Source organism: Mustelus asterias, chromosome 4 (assembly GCF_964213995.1).
Source record: "Mustelus asterias chromosome 4, sMusAst1.hap1.1, whole genome shotgun sequence".
NCBI lineage: Eukaryota > Metazoa > Chordata > Chondrichthyes > Carcharhiniformes > Triakidae > Mustelus > Mustelus asterias.
The window spans coordinates 108,413,147-108,434,670 of record NC_135804.1 but is presented as its reverse complement, the minus strand read 5'-3'; the positions used below and the strand labels follow the sequence as shown (position 1 = coordinate 108,434,670).

The window sequence follows — 21,524 nt, the reverse complement described above, 5'->3', positions numbered from 1 at the left end:
CACCAAGAATCGAGCAGGAGGCCAAATGGTTTTTACGTTGGCCACCCACCCAAGTTGGCATCTTGTAAAATGGGGAGCTGGCGGTCAGAACCTGCCAGGGGCGCATAGGTAAGTACCACCTTCAGCGGGCTTCCATTGGGGAGGGAAGGGGTGGGAGACACGTTCTGTGTCCCAAGTGGGTGGGAGGAGGGGGGTACATTTATTTTTATTATTGTTGGTTAGAGTGCCCAATCTGTCAGGAGCTGAGGTTGCTGGAAAACCCTGGCACGGCAGCCGGCGGGCTGCTTTTCCTGCTGAAGACGGCACTTTGAAAAGAAACCAGGAAATTCGGTGCTCCATATCTGAATGCACGCGGCATACAAAGAACAAAGAAAAGTATGACACAGGAACAGGCCCTTTGGTCCTCCAAGCCTGTGTTGATCATTGTGTCTGCCTAAACTAAAACTGTATGCACCTACGGAGAACGTATTCTTCCATTCTCATCATATTCATGGATTCATTTAGCTGTCTCTGCAACGCTGCTATCGTACCTGCTCCCACCACCTCCCCGGGCAGCACATTCCAGACATTCACCACCCTCTGTGTAAAAAAAAAAAAAATTTGCCTCGCACATCTCTCTAAACTTTTCCCCATGCACCTTAAACCTATGTCCCCTAGAAAAGTGCATCGGACCATCCACTCTGTCCACGCCACTCTTGTGAACCTTTATCAGGTCACCCCTCAATCTCTGTTGTTCCAGTGAGAACAAACCGAGTTTATCCAACCTCTCTTCATAGCTAATACCCTCCAGACCAGACAACTTCATAACGAGATGAATGAGCCCGGCACGGTAGCACAGTGGTTAGCACTGCTGCTTCACAGCTCCAGGGTCCCGGGTTCGATTCCCGGCTCGGGTCACTGTCTGTGTGGAGTTTGCACATTCTCCTCGTGTCTGCGTGGGTTTCCTCCGGGTGCTCCGGTTTCCTCCCACAGTCCAAAGATGTGCAGGTTAGGTTGATTGGCCAGGTTAAAAATTGCCCCTTAGAGTCCTGAGATGCGGGGATTAGTGGGTAAATATGTGGGGGTAGGGCCTGGGTGGGATTGTGGTCGGTGCAGACTCGATGGGCCGAATGGCCTCCTTCTGCACTGTAGGGTTTCTATGTTTCTATAACAGAAGTAGCAGTAAATGAGAATGATATGCTAGCCATTACAGACATGGTTGCAAAGTGATCACAGCTGGGAACTGAATACCCAAGTGTATTTGACATTTCGGATGACCAAAAGAAAGGAATAGGAGGTGGGGTGGCTCTGTTAATAAAGGATGTGATGAGCGCAGTAGTGAGAAATGATCTTGATTCAGAGATCAAAATGTCGGCCTTTTTTTCGCAAGGGCGAAGGGGTATTAGAGAAGGGAAACCATGCTACAACTTTAAAGGGCATTGGTGAGACTGCATCTGGCGTATCTTGTACGAGTCATAGAGGTTTACAGCAGGGAAACAGGCCCTTCGGCCCAACTTGTCCATGCCACCCTTTTTTGTAAAACCCCTAAGCTAATCCCAATTGCCTGCATTTGGCCCATATCCCTCTATACCCATCGTACTCATGTAACTATCCAAATGCTTTTTAAAAGATAAAATTGTACCCGCCTCTACTATTACCTCTGGCAGCTTGTTCCAGACACTTACCACCCTCTGTGTGAAAACATTGCCCCTCTGGACACTTTTGTATCTCTCCCCTCTCACCTTAAACCTGTGCCCTCTAGTTTTAGACTCCCCTACCTATGGGAAAAGATATTGACTATCTACCTTGTCTTGCCCCTCATTATTTTATAGACCTCTATAAGGGCACCCCTCAGCCTCCTACGCTCCAGAGAAAAAAGTCGCAGTCTATTCAGCCTCTCTTTATAACTCAATCCATCAAGTCCCAGTAGCATCCTAGTAAATCTTTTCTGCACTCTTTCTAGTTTAATAATATCCTTTCTATAATAGGGTGACCAGAATTGCACACAGTATTCCAAGTGTGACCTTACCAATGTCTTGTACAACTTCAACAAGACGTCCCAACTCCTGTATTCAATGTTCTGACCGATGAAACCAAGCATGCCAAATGCCTTCTTCACCACTCTGTCCACCTGTGACTCCACTTTCAAGGAGCTATGAACATGTACCCCGAGATCTCTTTGTTCTGTAACTCTCCCCAACGCCCTACCATTAACTACCCTACCATTGACCTTCTTATTAGAAGAAAGGTCTACTTGCATTTGAAGCTGTTCAGAAAAGATTCACTAGGCTGATTCCTGGGGTTATGTTAATGAGGAAAAGTTGAGAAGATTGGGCCTATACCCAATTGGAGTTTAGAAGAATGAAAGGTGATCCTATTGAAACATATAAGATTCTGAGAGGGGCTTGACGGGGTAAACGCTGGGAAGATGTTTCCTTTTATGGGGGACTCTAGAACTGGGGGCACATTTTGAAATACAAGGGGGTTCTCCGTTAAGGAGGAGGTTTCTTTTCTCAGGGAGTCAGTAGTGTTTGGATATCGCTTCCACAGAGAGCAGTGGAAGCTGAATCATTGAATATGTTCAAAGCTGAGAGAGGCAGGTTTTTGACGTACAGAGTTAATGATTATAAGAAAATGGAGTTAAGCCACCATTCAGTCATGATCTTATCAAATGGTGGAGCAGACTTGATGGGCCAAATGGCCTACGCCTGCTCTCAATTCTTATGATCTTATTCATGCTTGAGATCAAATGCAGTGAGCTAAATAAAGCGCTGGAATTGCTTGTCCTTGTAACCATCATTACAGCCTTGATTTTTAACGGGGTTCAGGTAGGATTGAGTTCCCCATGGGCTCCTTGGTACAAGACCCAGGCCATTTTAATCCCTGGGTCTCTCAGACCAGAGCTGGCCCACAAGGAATCCTCAAATGTTCTTAAAAGTGGCTTTCTTTGACCTCCTCAGGCCATTCTGCAGCCTTTCAGGTTATGCCGGTGGGTTTGGCACAGTGGACACCACCCCCGATCATTGCAAGATAAGCCTGTGGCACTGTGCCGATGGCTTCCTCGGTCCCTCAGTCACATTTCAATTCTGCCCACAAGTGAGATGGCAGGATTGTCATCTGAGGAGAGATTGGGGCGACTGGACCAATATTCACTGGAATACAGAAAAATGAGAGGGGATCTAATTGAAAGGTATAAAATTCTGGCAGGGCCGGATGGATTGGGTGCAGAGATGTTGTTTCCTTTGGCTGGAGGGTCTAGAACAAGGGGTCACAGTCTCCGAATACCGAGTAGGCTGAGATGAGGAGAAATTTCTCCACTCAGAGGGTGGTCAACCTGTGGAATACTCTACCACAGAAGGCTGAGGAGGCCAAGTTACTGAATATGTTTAAAGAAGGAAATGAATAGGTTTCTAGACTCTAAGGGTGTGAAGGTGTATGGGGAGCGTGCCGGAGTCTGGTGCTGAGATAGAGGATCAGCACGATCATGTTGAATGCAGAGCAGCTCGTGCGGATAAATGGCCAACTCTTATTTTTTATGTTTCTCCTGTTTTCCCATTGAGGGACGTCAACTTAATTTCCCAAAGATTCTGAACTGTTAGTCAAATCATTTATCTTCAGTACCGAAGAGGCTTTGATGTGCAAAATAAGTGTTACGTACAGGGTTTTACAAGTGCTAATTTAGCTTGAGTACTCCAGTTTGTAATTGTAATTTTTACATGCAGTTCCTCAATAATTTAGTAAAGGCTCCAACCAGTCTACCTTGTTTCATTATCGCTGAGTGCTGTTCTGGACACTGTAGGACAAGTTACCCCTGCTGACATGGTCTTTCTGTTCCTCCTTTCCTGGAACGACTAAGTAATACCATGGTGTGGTCCCCCTGGTACCTTACACAAGGTGTGGAGATGCCGGCGTTGGACTGGGGTAAACACAGTAAGAAGTCTAACAACACCAGGTTAAAGTCCAACAGGTTGACAAGGGGTGCAACTTCAAAGTAAGGGCAAAGCCACTTAAAATCATAGGACTGAGATGAGAAGTTTCTTCACGCAGAGAGTTGTAAATCTTCGGAATTTTCTACCTTAGAGGACTGTGGAAGCTCAGTCATTGAATATGTTTAAAGCATATTAGTTTTGCATTTATTAGTTCAGCACTCTGCTCAAAAAATGGGATTCAGTGCTGGGAATGAAGGTGTAAACATAGTTTGGAAAGTAGAGTTAAGGTGCAGGAGGAATTCAATACAAAAATTTTTTAAAAAATCATTTGGAGAAAGAGTGAGCCTTTGAAAGATTTTGGGGAGCGATTTTGAAACTCGCGCTGAAAAAACCAGTGGCATTTTACTCCAGTTTTTACGCAACTTCGGCACTTAGAATGTTTTTTGGGAGAATCCCACCCTTTATCTATCTAACCGGCTTCTTAATATGCAAGCTGTACTACAGTTATATTCCTGTTGGTGGTGCTATTGATCCATTGGAAGTCAGAGCTGTTTAGGCAGCCACATTGGGGGGTAGTCACGTATACTAAACCAAAATCAAAGCTAGTGCAGAGGCAGGAGCCCTGACATAAATGCTTGATTATTGTTTTCTGAAATGGAAGATTTTAAATTATATTTTAAAAAAACAAAATGTACATTTTTATATGCTAACATTTGTGTCTCCCACCTCTCTCTCTCTGTCATAGTGCTCAGAGCATGCACGGAATACGACGGCTGCCGAGATCTGAGTCGCCTGATCCCAGAAGGAGACGTGTACACCAGTGTGACTTTGAAGGATGCAACAAGGTGTATACAAAGAGTTCTCACTTAAAGGCACATCGAAGGATCCACACAGGTGGGTGCAGCTTCCAGAGTGCTGAATCCAGGCTGCCTTATTCGAGCCAGTCTGATTATTGGAGTTAGTGACTTATTTATGACTGGCAACGACCAGGCTATTGAAGTATCCTTGTCGACATAGATCTTCCAATAAGTGCCATAGATGTTAGTGTATCGAGAGGACTATCCATGGCCGTGTGTGTGTGTCGGCGACAGTGGGGAAGGAGTTGGTGGGCAGGGGTGTACTTTATACGCCAGGTAGACATTTATATGCTTTTTATTCACCTTTGTTCCTTGTGTGCATTGACCAATGGAGGAAGGTGCCATCTCTGTGCTGGCCTCTGAATTATTCTCTGTGGGAAACCCTGCTTCCTCAGAAAGTCTGAGCTAAGTTTAGAAAATCATTTGCTGGATCAAGCCCTCGTATTAGTTTAGTGCATAGCACCGCTTATTTCCTAATAATTAAAATTGCATCTACCTTCTTCACATTCTGACTGATAATGATTAACTGAGCAAATTTCTACACTGAATTCATCACCTCTGTATAAACCGATCCTCTGGTATTGGTTTCACGTCAGTGTGCCATTGCTGTTTGTCTCCAGCCAGCTGGGAGTTGTCCCTCCTGATAATGGACTGCCACCAAGGTGATTTTGTGCTTTAAATCTCTAAAATGGGACTTGGACCGGGGCGGGGGGTGGTGGATGGCGGTGGACATAGAAACATAGAAAACTACAGCACAAAACAGGCCCTTCGGCCCCACAAGTTGTGCCGAACATATCCCTACCTTTTAGGCCTACCTATAACCCTCCATCCTATTAAGTCCCATGTACTCATCCAGGAGTCTCTTAAAAGACCCTATTGAGTTTGCCTCCACCACCACTGACGGCAGCCGATTCCACTCGCCCACCACCCTCTGTGAAAAACTTCCCCCTAACATTTCCCCTGTACCTACACCCCAGCACCTTAAACCTGTGTCCTCTCGTAGCAGCCATTTCCACCCTGGGAAAAAGCCTCTGAGAGTCCACCCGATCTATGCCTCTCAACATCTTATATACCTCTATTGGGTCTCCTCTCATCCTACGTCTCTCCAAGGAGAAAAGACCGCGCTCCCTCAGCCTATCCTCATAAGGCATGCCACCCAGTCCAGGCAACATCCTTGTAAATCTCCTCTGCACCCTTTCAATCATTTCCACATCCTTCCTGTAATGAGGCGACCAGAACTGAGCACAGTACTCCAAGTGGGGTCTGACGAGGGTCTTATATAGCTGCATCATTATCCCCGGACTCCTAAACTCAATCCCTCGATTGATAAAGACCAGCACACCATACGCCTTCTTAACCACCTCCTCCACCTGCGGGGCCGATTCTAGAGTCCTATGGACCCGGACCCCAAGGTCCTTCTGATCCTCCACACTGCTAAGAGTCTTTCCCTTTATATTGTACTCCTTCATCCCATTTGACCTGCCAAAATGGACCACTACGTATTTATCTGGGTTGAAGTCCATCTGCCACTTCTCCGCCCAGTCTTGCATCCTATCTATGTCCCTCTGTAACTTCTGACATCCCTCCAGACTATCCACGACCCCACCAACCTTCGTGTCGTCGGCAAACTTACCAACCCATCCCTCCACTTCCTCATCCAGGTCATTTATGAAAATGACAAACAGCAAGGGTCCCAGAACAGATCCCTGGGGCACACCACTGGTGACCGACCTCCATTTAGAAAAAGACCCATCTATACCCACTCTTTGCCTCCTTTGGGCAAACACAGTAAGAAGTTTAACAACACCAGGTTAAAGTCCAACAGGTTTATTTGGTAGCAAAAGCCACACAAGCTTTCGGAGCTCCAAGCCCCTTCTTCAGGTGAGTGGGAATTCTGTTCGGGGAGCTCCGAAAGCTTGTGTGGCTTTTGCTACCAAATAAACCTGTTGGATTTTAACCTGGTGTTGTTAAACTTCTTACAGTGTTTACCCCAGTCCAACGCCGGCATCTCCACATCCTTTGGGCAAGCCAGTTCTGGATCCACAGGGCAACAGCCCCTTGGATCCCATGCCCTCTCACGTTTTCTAGAAGCCTTGCATGGGGGACCTTATCGAACGCTTTGCTAAAATCCATATAAACCACATCTACCGCTTTCCCTTCGTCAATGTGTTTAGTCACATTTTCGAAGAACTCCACCAGGCTCGAAAGGCGCGATCTGCCTTTGACAAAGCCATGCTGAGTATTCTTGAGCATACTAAACCTCTCTAAATGCTCATAAATCTTGTCCCTCAGGATCTTCTCCATCAGCTTACCAACCACTGACTCACCGGTCGGTAATTTCCTGGGCTATCCCTATTCCCCTTCTTGAAAATAGGAACCACATCCGCAATCTTCCAATCCTCCGGCACCTCTCCCGTCTCCATCGACCATGCAAAGATCATCGCCAGAGGCTCTGCAATCTCTTACCTCGTCTTCCACAGTAATCTGGGTACATCCCATCCGGACCCGGTGACTTATCTATCTTGATGCCGTTCAAAGATTCCAGCACAACCTCTTTGTTAAAGTCCACATACTCAATCTTTTCAGTCCACCGCAAGCCCACAGTACATCCACCCAAGTCCTTCTCCTCTGTGAAAACCGAGGCAAAATACTCATTAAGCACCTCTGCCATTTCTACTGGTTCCGTACTGATTTTCCCGCCTTCACCATTTATAGGCCCTATTCCTTCACGTCTCATCCTTTTACTCTTCACATATTTATAGAACGCCTTAGGGTTTTCCTTAATTCTACTTGCCACGGCCTTCTCGTGATCCCTTCTGGCTCTCCTAATTTCCTTCTTTAGTCCCTTCCTACAAGCCGTATACTCATCTAGATCCCTATCTTCGCCAAGCTCTCTGAACCTTTTGTACGCTTTCCTTTTCTTCTCGACTTGGTCCCGCACAGCTTTCATGCACCACGGTTCCTTTAACCGACCAACTCCTCCCTGTTTGCTCAGAACATTGTCCTGTAGAACCCTAGACAGACATTCCTTGAAAAACTGCCACCTCTCTTCAGTAGATTTCCCCGAGAATACCTCCTTCCAATTTACTCCTCTAATTTGCTGCCTTATGTCTTCATATTTCCCCTTACTCCATATAAACACTTTCCTAGCTTGCCTGATCCTCTCTTTTTCCAACGCAAGCATAAAGGGGATAGAGTTATGATCGCTATCCCCAAGATGCTCTCCCACTGAGAGATCTGACACCTGTCCAGGTTCATTGGTCAGTATCAGATCAAGTACAGACTCTCCTCTCGTAGGCTTGTCCACATGCTGTGTCAGGAAACCCTCCTGAACACACCTAATGAACTCCTCCCCATCCAATCCCCTTACCCTAGGGATATTCCAATCTATGTTTGGGAAATTAAAGTCTCCCATCACAACAACTCTGCTATTATTGCAACTCTCCAGGATCTGTTTCCCTATCTGCTCCTCCACCTCCCTGTCACTATTGGGCGGCCTATAGAAAACTCCCAGCAAAGTGATCGACCCCTCCCCACTCCGAACTTCCACCCACAGAGACTGTTGACAATCCCTCCACAGCATACACCTTCTCTACAGCTGTGACACTATCCCTGATCAGCAGTGCCACTCCACCCCCTCTCTTGCCTCCCTCCCTGTCCTTCCTGAAACATCTGAATCCCGGCACCTGTAGTATCCAGTTCTGTCCCTGAGACATCCAAGTCTCCATAATGGCCACCACACCATACTTCCAGGCATCGATCCACGCTCTGAGCTCATCCCCTTTATTCACTATACTCCTGGCATTAAAGTAAACACATCTCAATCCTTTGGTCTGAGCTCTCCCCTTCTCTATCCCCCGTCCATCCTCCCTCTTGCACCGTCTATAACCCTTCTCTATTTGTGAGCTAACTTCCTCGCTCCCAGTCACCTCGTCTCGATCCCCTCCCCCCAACCTATCTAGTTTAAACTCTCCCCAGTCGCCTTAGCCAACCTTCCCGCCAGGATATTGGTTCCCCTGCCACCCGTTTTTTGTGTACAGATCACACCTGCCCCTAAAGAGGTCCCAATGGTCCACCCTGCCCCCTGCACCAGTCCCTCAGCCACATATTCATCCTCCACCTCACTCCATTCCTGCCCTCACCCTCCCGTGGCACAGGCAGTAATCCTGAGATTACTACCTTTGCTTTCCTCCTTCTCAGCTGTCTCCCTAATTCCCTATACTCTCTTTTCATGACCCCTTCCCCCTTCCCCCTTCCTTCCCACATCAGCGGTACCAATATGTACCGCTACCTCTGGCTCCTCTCCCTCCCACCTCAGGATTTCTGGGAGTCGACCAGCGACATCCTGGATCCCGGTCCCAGGGAGGCAGACCACCATCCGAGACTCCCGCCTGCCTCCGCAAAAACGCCTGTCCGACCCCCTTACTGTCGAGTCCCCGATTAACACTGCCTTCCTCCTCTTTTCCTTAGCACTCTGAGTTACAGGGCCAGACTCCACTCCAGAGACACGGCCACTGCTGCTTCCCCCAGGCGGGCTGTCCCCCCCCCCCCAGCAGTACTCAGGCAGGAGTACTTGTTGTGTAGGGGCACATCCACCGGGGGTGCTCTCAATCACCCGAGCTTTACCCTTCCTGGCCGTCGCCCACTTGGCCTCCTCCCATGGCCCTAGTGTGACCACCTGATGATAGCTCTTGTCTATCACCGCCTCATTCTCCCATAACAGCCTGAGATCCTCGAGCTGGAGTTCCAGCTCCTTAACGTGGCCCCTCAGGTTTGTTCCTGTCTGTGTGCAGAGTGACGACCGGTGCAAAGTAAATTGTGGATCGAGCTAAATGCATGGATCAAGGCTGTTCATCAGGGGATCGCCTTCCCTACATTCTAATTTACAAAAAGAACACTTCAGATTAATACTGCACGTTGGGTTAAGAACTTGCACTAACTCGTGTTAATAGAAGCAAAACAGCTGATATTATAGCGAAACAATTCAGTAAGTTGACACTAATATCTGTTTATTTATTTCTGTTATATTATTGTCACAAATAGGCTTACATTATCACTGCAATGAGGTTTGGCTGAGTGCCAGATTCTCTGTCCTTTCTGGCAGTGGCGGTGGGAGGTGAATGGCCGGAAAATTCCAGCCAATCTTTCAAGTCCATATGACTCTTCCACAAAGCTGATTCCGGAAGATAGTCCTAGTTGTTGGAGGTCAATCATCTCAGTTCCAGGACATCACTGCAGGAGTTCCTCAGGGTAGTGTCCTGGGTATTGAACAAAAAACTATTGATTTATTATTGTCACATGCATTCACATACAGTGAAAAATATCGTTTCTTGCGTTCTATGCAAAGCATACCGTTCATAGAGAAGGAAAGGAGAGAGTGCAGAATGTAGTGTTACAGTCATAGCTCGGGTGTAGAGCCAGAGCCATACCAAGCTGTGATACAACCAGAAAGAATGCTTTCTATGGTACGTCTGTAAATGTTGGTGAGAGTCAGAGTGGACATGCCAAATTTCCTTACCTTCCTGAGGAAGTAGAGGCGTTGATGGACTTTCTTAACTATAGTGTCGGCATGGAGGGACCAGGGCAGGCTGTTGGTGATCTGGACACCTAAAAACCTTAGGCTCTCGACCATTTCTACTTCATCCCCATTGATGTAGACAGGGGCATGTCCTTCACTGTGCTTCCTGAAGTCGATGACTATCTCCTTCACTTTGTTGACATTGAGAGAGAGATTATTATCATCACACCTCTTCACCAGATTCTTTATCTCTTTCCTGCACTCCATCTCATCATTGAGATCCGACCCACTGCGGTGTCATCAGCAAATTTGAAAATCGAATTGGAGGGGAATTTGGCCACACAGTCATAGGTGTATAGGGAGTATAGTGGGGGGCTGGAACGCAGTCTTGCGGAGCACCAGTGTTGAGGATGACCAGAACGTGAACTGAACCAGCCATGTAAGTACTGTGGTTAGGAGAACAGGTTCAAAGCTGGGAACTCCCATCATCTGCCTATCCATCATCTGCACGGCTCAGGTAAGGAGTGTGATGGAATGCTCCGCTTGCCTGGATGAGTGCAGCTCCAACAATACACAGGAAGCTCAACATCATCCAGGACAAAGCAGCCTGCTTCATCAGAAGCCCATCCACCACTCTCAACATTCACCCCATCCACCATCGATACATTGTGGCAGCAGTGTGTGTTATATACACGATGTTCTGTAGCAACTCACTGAGGCTTCTTTATCAGCACCTTTTAAATCCGCGGTCCTTACCACCAAGAATGACAAAGGCAATAATACATGGAACACAACTACCTGGAAGTACCTGTACAAGCCACAGAACGACTTGGAACCACAATACTGTTCCTTCACTTTTATCACTGAGGTCAAAATCCTGGTGAGGAACCTCCTCTCTAACAGCCCTCTGGGTATAACTACACATGGATTGCAGCAGTTCAAGACAGGGGCTCATCACCACCTGCTCAAGGGCAATTAGGGATGGGCAACAGATGCTGGCCTAGCCAGCGATGTCCATATCCCATGAAAAAATAAAAGTAAAATATTGCAGGTGCTGAAATTCTTAAATAAGAATGAAAATGCTGGAAATACTCAACAGGTGAGTTAGCATCAGGGGACAGAAAGATATTTGGGTTCATGTTCCAGGTCTAGTTTCTACAAAGGAACATAAGCTCTGCAATGTTAACCCTCCCTTCCTGCCTCCGCTGATGCTGCCTGTCCAGCATTTTCTATATTTATTACACTTGAGCCTGGTCACCTGCCATGTATGGAGTTTGTTAAGGGAGGCGATGGCCTCGTGGTATTATCGCTAGACTATTAATCCCAAAACTCACCTAATGTTCTGGGGATCCGGGTTCAAATCCCGCCGTGGTAAATGGTTCATAAAATGTCACATGAGCCAAGTTCATAAAATGTCGGTGGGGAAGCACCTAGGAGACTATGATCATTGCATTGTAAAGTTTAGGATGACAGAAAAAGAAACTAGGCAATCCCGAGTGTGATTGTGACGACCCCCGTGGTGGAGAAGTTTGTTACAGCTCATTGTCCAGTCTCAGGTGCACGACAGCCACTTGTCAGACAAGACCCCTGGAACAATACAATACCAGCCTTCAGGAGGAGAAAGCTGGCCAGGCTACTGATAGCAAATTGTGGAGAGTTAAAATGTTTGATTCACGCCAGTGCTTTGTAAAAAGGTACTGTCATTATTTCTTGGAAAAGAATGATCGTACTAAACCTGTTTTCAGTGCTGTATCCGTTTTTCTGTCTGCCTCATTCACTTATACTTAAGTTTCAATTTATTTCCCTGCGGAAATGTTATTGTCTGCAATTGAAATTCCAAGTTCATTTTCTTGGATTCAGTGCAGGTTTGTGCCAAATATAAACACAAAATAAGAATGCAGTGCATTGACTCGTGGACCATAGTATCATAGCAAAGTTGTTGCTGTTTAAAGTTAGTGTGTAAAAACAATGGAATGAAAGCTGGAGCTTCATGTCCAGACCTGGTTTAAAGCAGATTTGTAGGTGGAGTTTACACTTCCTGTTGTCAGTGCATATGAATGTTTCCTTATATCAGTGTTAATAATGCAGTTCACTGTTTTGAGTACTGGCAGATTAATATTTTTTTCTTTCAATTAGAAGTCTTTTCTGTACATCAGCTGCAAGAAATGTCATGATGTGAGAAGAAACAGGAAGTAAAAACTGTACGTGCTAGAGCCAATGTTAAATAGTTTTTCCAAAACTCAGTGAACTTGGGCGTGACATGCTCTTGATTTGCACTTGGACAGTTAGAGGTTTCCCAAGAGCATTAGATTTGTACTGGACAGGGATATGTGTGTGCTATTTACTGAATGCATTTTCTTATTGCATCACTTGAGACCTCAAGTGTGGAAGAGGTACTTCCTTAATAGTCGATGATTGAACAGACTGCTCTGATATTTATGGGTTTACTGATTTGAATGACTATCAGTGGTGCACACTAGCCCAGGCATTTGTACAGAAGTATCAGTCCAGACTTATCCTGGAATTGGTGAGGATCAAGTCGCTGACGAGTGCAGCTACAGGTCTAATTAGACACGAGAATATTAAACTGAGATGACCTAAATCCACATTCTGAAGCTACACAGACGCAAGCGGATTCCGGAGGATGGGATTTCTAGACAATATGGAGCCAATTTTCTTTAAGTTTCAAAAGTAAATTTATTAATGTCACAAGAAGGCTTACATTAACACTGCAATGAAATTACTGTGAAAATCCCCTGGTCTCCACACTCTGGTGCCTGTTCGGGTACACCCGAGGGAGAATTTAGCATGGCCAAATGCATCTAAGCAGCACATCTTTCAGACTGTGGGAGGAAACCAGAGCACCCGGAGGAAACCCACGCAGACACGGAGAACGTACAAACTCCGCACAGTGACCCAAACCGGGAATCGAACCCGGGTCCCTGGTGCTGTGAAGGAGCAGTGCCACCGTGAAGCCTATAAAAAACAGAACTTTCTTTTCCCTTGTGCAGTTATGGACAATTAGGCATTATAATCCTAATACTGACTTGCTTTAAAATCATGATGGAAGAATTCAGAATTAGTGATCACATTGTAATATTAAAAGAAAACTACAAACTATATAAACTTGGTTAACAGGCTGAATTGATAATGTTCAATTTATTGCTTGATTAAGTGGAATTTCACAGCGACGCTCGACCTGGTTCTTACCTAATGGGCACCTGTTTGATTTCTGCAGGATTCTCACAGCGAATCCTGTGAATTTCCTTTTGGAACCCCCCCCCCTCCCCCAGCCCATCATTCTAAGGGGCATTGAAACAAACTGCATGCCTTCCTGTCTATCCTGACTACTTAACACAGACTGGAATTCCTCCCTGGAGCTTTCTGATCTGCATGGCTCAATGCTACACTGCAGCATCCCTACATCCACCTGGCCAATCAGCAAACTGTGTTGAATATTCCCCTCGTTATGTTGCTGAACTGTTTTGCCTCAGCAAAAAAGTAATTTCTGCACATAAATTGATCAAGGCGGCACAGTGGTTAGCACTGCTGCCCCACAGCACCAGGGACCCGGGTTCAATTCCTGGCTAGGGTCACTGTCTGTGTGGAGTTTCCTCCAGATGCTCCGGTTTCCTCCCACAGTCCAAAGGTGTGCAGATTAGGAAGGGAGAACGTGCATCTGGACAATATCCTGGCTTCGGCTGACGAGTAACATTCACGCCACACAAATGCCAGGCTGTGATCGTCACCAATAAGAGACACTCTAACCACCACCCCTTGACATTGAGTGGTGTTGCCATCACTGAATCCCCCACTGTTCACATCCTTGGGGGTAACCATTGATCAGAAACGCAACTGGACTCACCACATAAACACACTGGCTACAAGAGCAGGTCAGAGGCGAGGAATACTGCGGAGAGTAACTCACCTCCTGACTCCCCAAAGCCTATCCATCATCTACAAGGCACAAGTCAGGAGTGTGATGGAATACTCCCCACTTACCTGGATGGGTGCAGCTCCAACAACATTCAAGAAGCTTGACACCATCCAGGACAAAGCAGTCCATTTGATTGGCACCATATCCACAAACATCCACTCCCTCAACCATCGTGCTCAATAACAGCAGTGTGTACTATCTACAAGATCCATTGCAGCAATTCACCAAGGATCCTTAGACAGCACCTTCCAAACCCATGACCACTTCCATCTAGAAGGACAAGGGCAGCAGATAAATGGGAACACCACTACCTGCCAGTTCCCCTCCAAGCGACTCACCATCCTGACTTGGAAATATATCGCCGTTCCTTCGCAGTCGCTGGGTCAAAATCCTGGATATCCCTCCCTAACGGCATTGTGGGTCGACCCACAGAACATGAACTACAGCGATTCAAGATGGCAGCTCACCACCACCTTCTCAAGGGCAATTAGGGATGGGTAATAAATGCTGGGCAGCCAGTGACTCCCATGACCCATGAATGAATAAAAGAAAAGGCAGATTGGCTATGGTAAATTGCCCCTTATTGTGTGGGTTAGGGGGATTAGTGGGGTAAATATGTGGGATTACGGGAGGATTACAGAAATATAGAGCTTGGGTGAGATGCTCTGTCGAAGAGGTCAGTGCAGACTCGATGGGCTAAATGGCCTCCTTCTGCACTGTATTGTCTCTCTGATTCTAAGTGAACTCTAGTCAGACGAAGGTGAAACTGACAGAAGACTCCAGACTGACTTTGGAGTTTGATTGAACTCCCTGATAGAGTTGATAGAGTACAGATCCCTTTTACATTATAGCCAGTTATAAAATCTTTTGTTTGTGTTCTATCTAAGATGTTGCTAAGATACAAAAGAGGTCATATCTGTTTGTGGTTGGCATAGGTAGTACGTGGTTTGAAACAGTGCAGCATTTTGTTACATTCCTAAAGCAGGTCAGTCAAAATGAATGTGAAAGAAACTAATAAAAGTGAAATGAGCTGTGTTTCGATAAGTACATCAAGAACGTTTTACTGGAAAGAAAGAGTTAGTAAAATCCTCAATCACCATGCGGGCTTCACTAATCTTTCACTTACTTGGAGCTTGTTCATATTAGCTTACCCAGATGGCCAATGTATGAGTTCAACCTTCTTTCCCACAAATGTACGTTGGACTTATTTGGACCAGTGATAACAAACAGGAAGCTTTGTAAGCGCATGTTCCAATTGAAAGCAAAAGCTTCAGAAATTCATGAAGGAAAATTCAGTGACATGGTTAATATCGTGGAATTCTTTGGGAGTCAGAGAATAACAGGAAGAGGTGAAATTCCTTCTACTTGTGTTATGCCCGGGCAAGGAGCCACGATGCAAAGGGTCCCTGTTACACGAGATCATTTGCATGTTTTCACAAAGCAGCATTGATGTGTCAGCAGAGATTTGCATTGTACCAAGTCAATTTCCATCTCCACAGTTTGTCCTCATTTGATAGCATTCATTTTCTATGGGAGGCTAAGCACATGATGAGGGCTTGCATCACAAGCCTGTGTGATAGGATTTCTGTTCATTGCCTTGCTTACATTGTGACTGCTTTATTATTATTGCTCATTCATGCCATTTCTTGACTAAGTCTGCTGGCATTGCACTCATTTAGTGTGGCAAGTATCTGCTAACAGATCTGGAACGTTAGTGATTCCTTTCAGTAAAGAGGTTTTTCTTCTGCATTAAAATCATTGAACAGATTTCCATTTCCAACATTGTTCCATACAGTTAACCACTCCTCTGTCCCCTAGGAACAACTGTACATTGCTATTTTTATTTTTTTAAGATTGTTCCTAAATTCGATTACAAGAGATGACAAAGAAGTCATGAATCTTGATGAGTAATGAGGGTCTTATTAAATGGCTAATGTTCAAGGGTGCCAGTGTCGGATCTACTTTTATTAAGTTAATATTATTCATTTTATTATTGAACTGTTCAACTATTTTGAATGTGGTTAAATGGCTGAATTAGCAGCACAATCACCTATGGATTCAAAAGTCATAGCTTCGAGCCTCACAGCAGGATTTAAGCACACAATCCAGGTCGACCAGTACTGAGTGAATGTGACATTATTTGAGGTGTTGAGTTGAAATTCGCTACTGAGATGGGGGCTCGCTTTGGGAAATTTCCCCACTCAGCAGGCCCACTTCGATTTAAAGGGTCCCGGAGGACCTTATTTTCACTCTGGGAAGGTGGGATAGAGTTGAGCCGGCTGACCCCAGAAATAGATCCTAGGTGGACACGGAGGCAGGCAAATGCTGAGGTGGGCTGATTAGAAGACCCACCTTTGTCTCCATAACTTTAATGATGTGGAGATGCCGGCGTTGGACTGGGGTAAACACAGTAAGAAGTTTAACAACACCAGGTTAAAGTCCAACAGGTTTATTTGGTAGCAAAAGCCACACAAGCTTTCGAAGCTCTAAGCCCCTTCTTCAGGTGAGTGGGAATTCTGTTCACAAACAGAACTTATAAAGACACAGACTCAATTTACATGAATAATGGTTGGAATGCGAATACTTACAACTAATCCAGTCTTTAAGAAACAAAACAATGGGAGTGGAGAGAGCATCAAGACAGGCTAAAAATTAGCCTGTCTTGATGCTCTCTCCACTCCCATTGTTTTGTTTCTTAAAGACTGGATTAGTTGTAAGTATTCGCATTCCAACCATTATTCATGTAAATTGAGTCTGTGTCTTTATAAGTTCTGTTTGTGAACAGAATTCCCACTCACCTGAAGAAGGGGCTTAGAGCTTCGAAAGCTTGTGTGGCTTTTGCTACCAAATAAACCTGTTGGACTTTAACCTGGTGTTGTTAAACTTCTTACTGTCCATAACTTTATCCAGTTGTTTCAGGAGTTGGTAGGCCCTCTAATCTTCACATCTCCCTCCCATCCTCCAATGTCATCTTCAAAGCCACTCCCCTAGTATCCATCAAGGGCAGACCTCAGGAGCCATGTGGAAGTGAAAAAAAATTCCAACAATCCTTTATAGCCCTGAGGGAGAATTTAGCATGGCCAATGCACCTAACCAGCACGTCCTTCGGACTGTGGGAGGAAACCGCAGCACCCGGAGGAAACCCACACAGACATTGGGAGAACATGCTGACTCTGCACAGACAGTGACCCAAGCGAGAATTGAACCATGGTCCCTGGCGCTGTGAGGCAGCAGTACTAACCAGTGTGCCACCGTGCAGTTGGGTGTCCGGGTCTTCTCTCTCTCACTGTAACCCTTTCACCACAGTACACTTTTAAAGCTCATGAAACAAAAACATGGAATCAGAAGAGTATTTTCTTTTCTCACACCTGGCTTTTTGTTAAAAGTAAAAATTCACTTGAATAGCATTTTAGAACTTTTGTCCTTTTGGTTCTCATAATTCCTTAAGAACAAACGATTGAACAGAAAATACTCGAATCTAAAGAAAGGTAATCCATCAGTACAGTGACTGGTACTATTCCTTCTTGGAAAATTAGATGTGCTGAACATTCTCATAGTGCAGAGTCCAGGAGGAGGCCCAGACCCTCATGTAAAAACTTCAATGAAGGATTTTTGGTTGTGCAGATTAAAACATCCATTCAATGGTGGGATTTTAAGTAAGATTATATAACCATTTATTGCAGCACAAAAGGGTTGGGAGCAGTTTTTGACTTTAATGATGCCATTATACATATATTTCATTTCATCCTTTATCTTACTTAGTGATGATCCGTTAACCTATGAGCTGAACTTCATGGAGGGGTGGAGGGAGGTGGGGGAAGATGCTTTAAAAAGGCCTCTGCCCAGGTGATAACACATGGTGGCGGAGGAGGGGGTGCTAAACTTAATAGTGGGTGCTGCTGGGACTGCAAGAATGTCCCATGGTGACTGGAAACAGGTAAGTCTCATTATTTTAGTGCAGGAGTGGGGTCAGGCAGCTTGGGGAGTGAAGTGGGATGCTGGGCTTTGGCAGGTGGGGAGGACGGAAGTCGGCAGAGGGGGTGGGGCTCTCAAATGTACACGGGTCACCTCCCCGACTGATGAGCACCTCTTCCTTTCCATCCTTTCAAAGAAGCCTTTGCACTCTGGCCTGCCTGCCACTGCCAGCATTTTATGGCAGTGAAGGTTCATTGAGGCCTTTAATTGCCATGTAATTGGGCAGAGGTCTGGTGGGCTGGGCATCTGACATTATATGGGCCCTCCCACCACTGCTGAAAACACATTGGATTGGGGAGATGTTAAATTCCAGGCCTATGTTAGAATTGTCTGTCCTGTTCCTACGGTTCCAGGTAAATGTGCAGTGTGGTCTTGGAATGCTGCATCATGGAAATTTGCAGCAGTTAACACTTTTTATTCTGTCTTGCAGGAGAGAAACCATACAGATGCACCTGGGAAGGCTGTACATGGAAGTTTGCACGCTCTGATGAGCTGACGAGGCATTTCCGCAAGCACACAGGCGTCAAGCCTTTCAAATGCACGGACTGTGACCGGAGCTTTTCCCGCTCGGATCACCTTGCACTGCACCGCAGAAGACACTTGATGATGTGAAAGGTACTTTAAGGCCAGCTTCACATCAGAGCTCCAGCTCTGCGTCCATCCCATTATTCAGCATTGCTGAATTCTGACAGCACCCGCTGTAAGATGGCACCTGTGGATGCCAACTTCGAGAGAGAAAGAGAGAGCCCTCCTGCCCTCAAAAGACTGTGAAACTGTTCAAACCAGCTTTCCTTTTGATGTTAAGTACTGACTGCATTTATGTAATTTAAGCTAGGCCTGTCATTTTTGTCATAAATTTTTCTTCTTGATTATGTTAACACAGGGCAGAAAAAAAGCAGGCAGTCTCTTATTTGCAGCCCAAATCATGTTAAAAGGCATTTAAATCCTCATTAGCTTGTGAATGATTCAGTGAAAGCAATAATGAGGTTGGTGTTAATTACTGGTGATGAAACTTTCAAAGAACAAAATATTCGCGCTGTAGGTCATGTCATTGTATTTTCCGTTTAATGTGAACAATTCATACTGTGGAAACTCTTGACATTTTGACCGATTTTTTTTAAAATAGCCATCCTGTTTTAATGTATGTTTTATCCAGCCAGTGGTTTATAGCTCAGATGCATAAACGTTGCTGACACAAACATGGCTCCATTTCCCACGTTTCAGTTCTGCACTCCCCTTGGAATTGTTGAGCAGATACACTTAACAAAAGAAAAAGGGGCCTTTTCCCTTCTCTGCAAGCTGGGTTACACAGCTATGTTGTAAAACCGGTTTATTTCTCTTCCTGCCTCCACCCCCTCCCGAAATAATAGATAAAACGGCTATTAGTTTTGATCCACTGTAAACAGCTCCTCTCCTATTCAGGCTTGTGAGTGTTTTTTTTTGCTGAAACAGCATTCTCTCTCCACTGACTAGATCAGCACAGTGATGGTATCTGTGTGGTCTCCAGATCTGTTGCTACTGTTTTGTTTCCACCATGGCAATCCCAGTAATATGATAGTTCCTGCAACGACAGAGACAGAAGCCGCAACTGGTGCCCACACAGCCCCTTTGCCGCCACAAACACTGACGGAAGTGTCTTGGCAGTGATACCAGTGATGTGCCAGTAGTCTTAGCTGCTTACTGTGAATGTCTCTGCTTGTTACAACATGATACAGTTCTGAAGTTGACTGGTATAAATAAAGAGCATAATGAACATTTGAAACTTGGTCATTGAAAGCTAACTATGAATGTTTCTGTATTATTAATAGACACAAATTTTTAAACTTATCACTTATTGCCATGCTCATTTTCATTCAGTCTGATGAATTGTGAAGCCCAATGTAAAGCTTAAGATGTCGACTGGGCACCTTGTTCCTCTGCTTTAATGCGTATAAATAATTGCGGGTTAGGGGCACGGACTTGCAGCATTGAATGACTTGCTGCCAGGACAGGTTAGAGCTGCAGCTGTCTGAGTTTGCAAATGTACGCCCCATCTGCCTTGCCCATGCTGTTTTTACTGCCCTGTGAGGTATTGTTTTGATTGTGTAATCTATTTATCTTGCGTGGTAGTTGTAGATTTAAAAAAAACTCAGCCAGACCAGCAAATCACACTTTAATCGGAGCACATGGGAATATTTCTCGAATGGTCTTCAAGTTTTTGTTGGTGTAAGAGTGATCTCTAGATTTCATTAATAAATGACTAATGCTGATCAACAATCACCACGGACACATTTAATTTGAGTTGCCGCTGTTTAACCTGACTGTACAGATCTGGGGCACAGACTTAAATATGCTGCTGCAGTTCTTTGGGGGATTTAAAATGATTAATAAATGGTTAATGAGTGAACAACTGTACCCCAAAATGGTAATGGCTTTGCACCATTTCAAAAGGGACATCTCATTCTTGCTGCCCCTTTTTAAAACTCATCTTTCGTTCTATGCTGATCATTTAAAAAAATTTGAAATGGAATGCTGTTGACCTCAATGATTGGAGGAATGTTACCAGCTGGGAAGAGTCATCAAGCCCAGGGCGTGAAAGAATTGAATCAGTCCACCCGAGTAAAACTGGCAGCATCCAAAGGAGATGAGTATTGTTATCCAATCTGTGATCATTTCCATTATTTGTCTCAGCCTGTTTCCCCAATGATGCTGCCATCTACTGTTTGTTTAAACATGGTAGTTTTAGGGGGAAAACAAGAATCAGCCTTTGTTTAAATGGTGCTAACAGTGAGATTACCTCTCAATGTAAAGAGAAAACTGAAGATGGAAATTGTACCTCCATTCCCATTCATAGGGGGTTGGATGTCCATTAATAAAAAGAACAGACTTGTAAAGGTGTAATTGCTGTAATAAATGTTGCATCTTTCGATCTCTTTAGATTCAATCTTTCATAGGTATGGATAAAATTTACAACAGATATGATGCCGTGTCCAAGAATATGAATACATACTTGTGCACCATGTAATAGTCTGTGCTGAGAGGCTGTCGCCTTGTGCAGTGCCCCTTTACAGCAAATCTCTTATCAACTGCAACCTCAGGGACATGCTGTTGCTTGTGGTTTTCCCACTGTTACAGAAGGCATGAGGGTGAAATAGATCTTAATCGGTTGCATCAATTGGGCAATGTGCCAGCTCAATTAGAAAGTCAGGCTGAGGAGTACTTTGGTCCTTGCTTGCTAACCATTCATTCTAGGAAGGGAATGTGGAGAAGGTGGAAATGATTGGTTTGGATACATAATGAGAAAGCCTAGAACTTCTTAAAAACCGGAAAGGCTAAACTGCTAGAATTTG

General features: G+C 45.1%; 1 protein-coding gene across 11 annotated transcripts in view; it reads left to right on the top strand.

The window, feature by feature from the left end:
- Positions 1–21,103, top strand: part of LOC144492925 (Krueppel-like factor 8) — a 196,261-nt gene extending 175,158 nt beyond the window's left edge. For all 11 annotated transcript variants that reach the window (XM_078211557.1, XM_078211560.1, XM_078211563.1 and 8 more), the window contains 2 exons: positions 4,654–4,802; positions 18,626–21,103. In XM_078211557.1, the coding sequence (XP_078067683.1) occupies positions 4,654–4,802; positions 18,626–18,807 (331 nt within the window). In that variant the 3' untranslated portion in view covers positions 18,808–21,103. The remainder of the gene's footprint in view (positions 1–4,653; positions 4,803–18,625) is intronic.
- Positions 21,104–21,524: the final 421 nt, after the last annotated feature.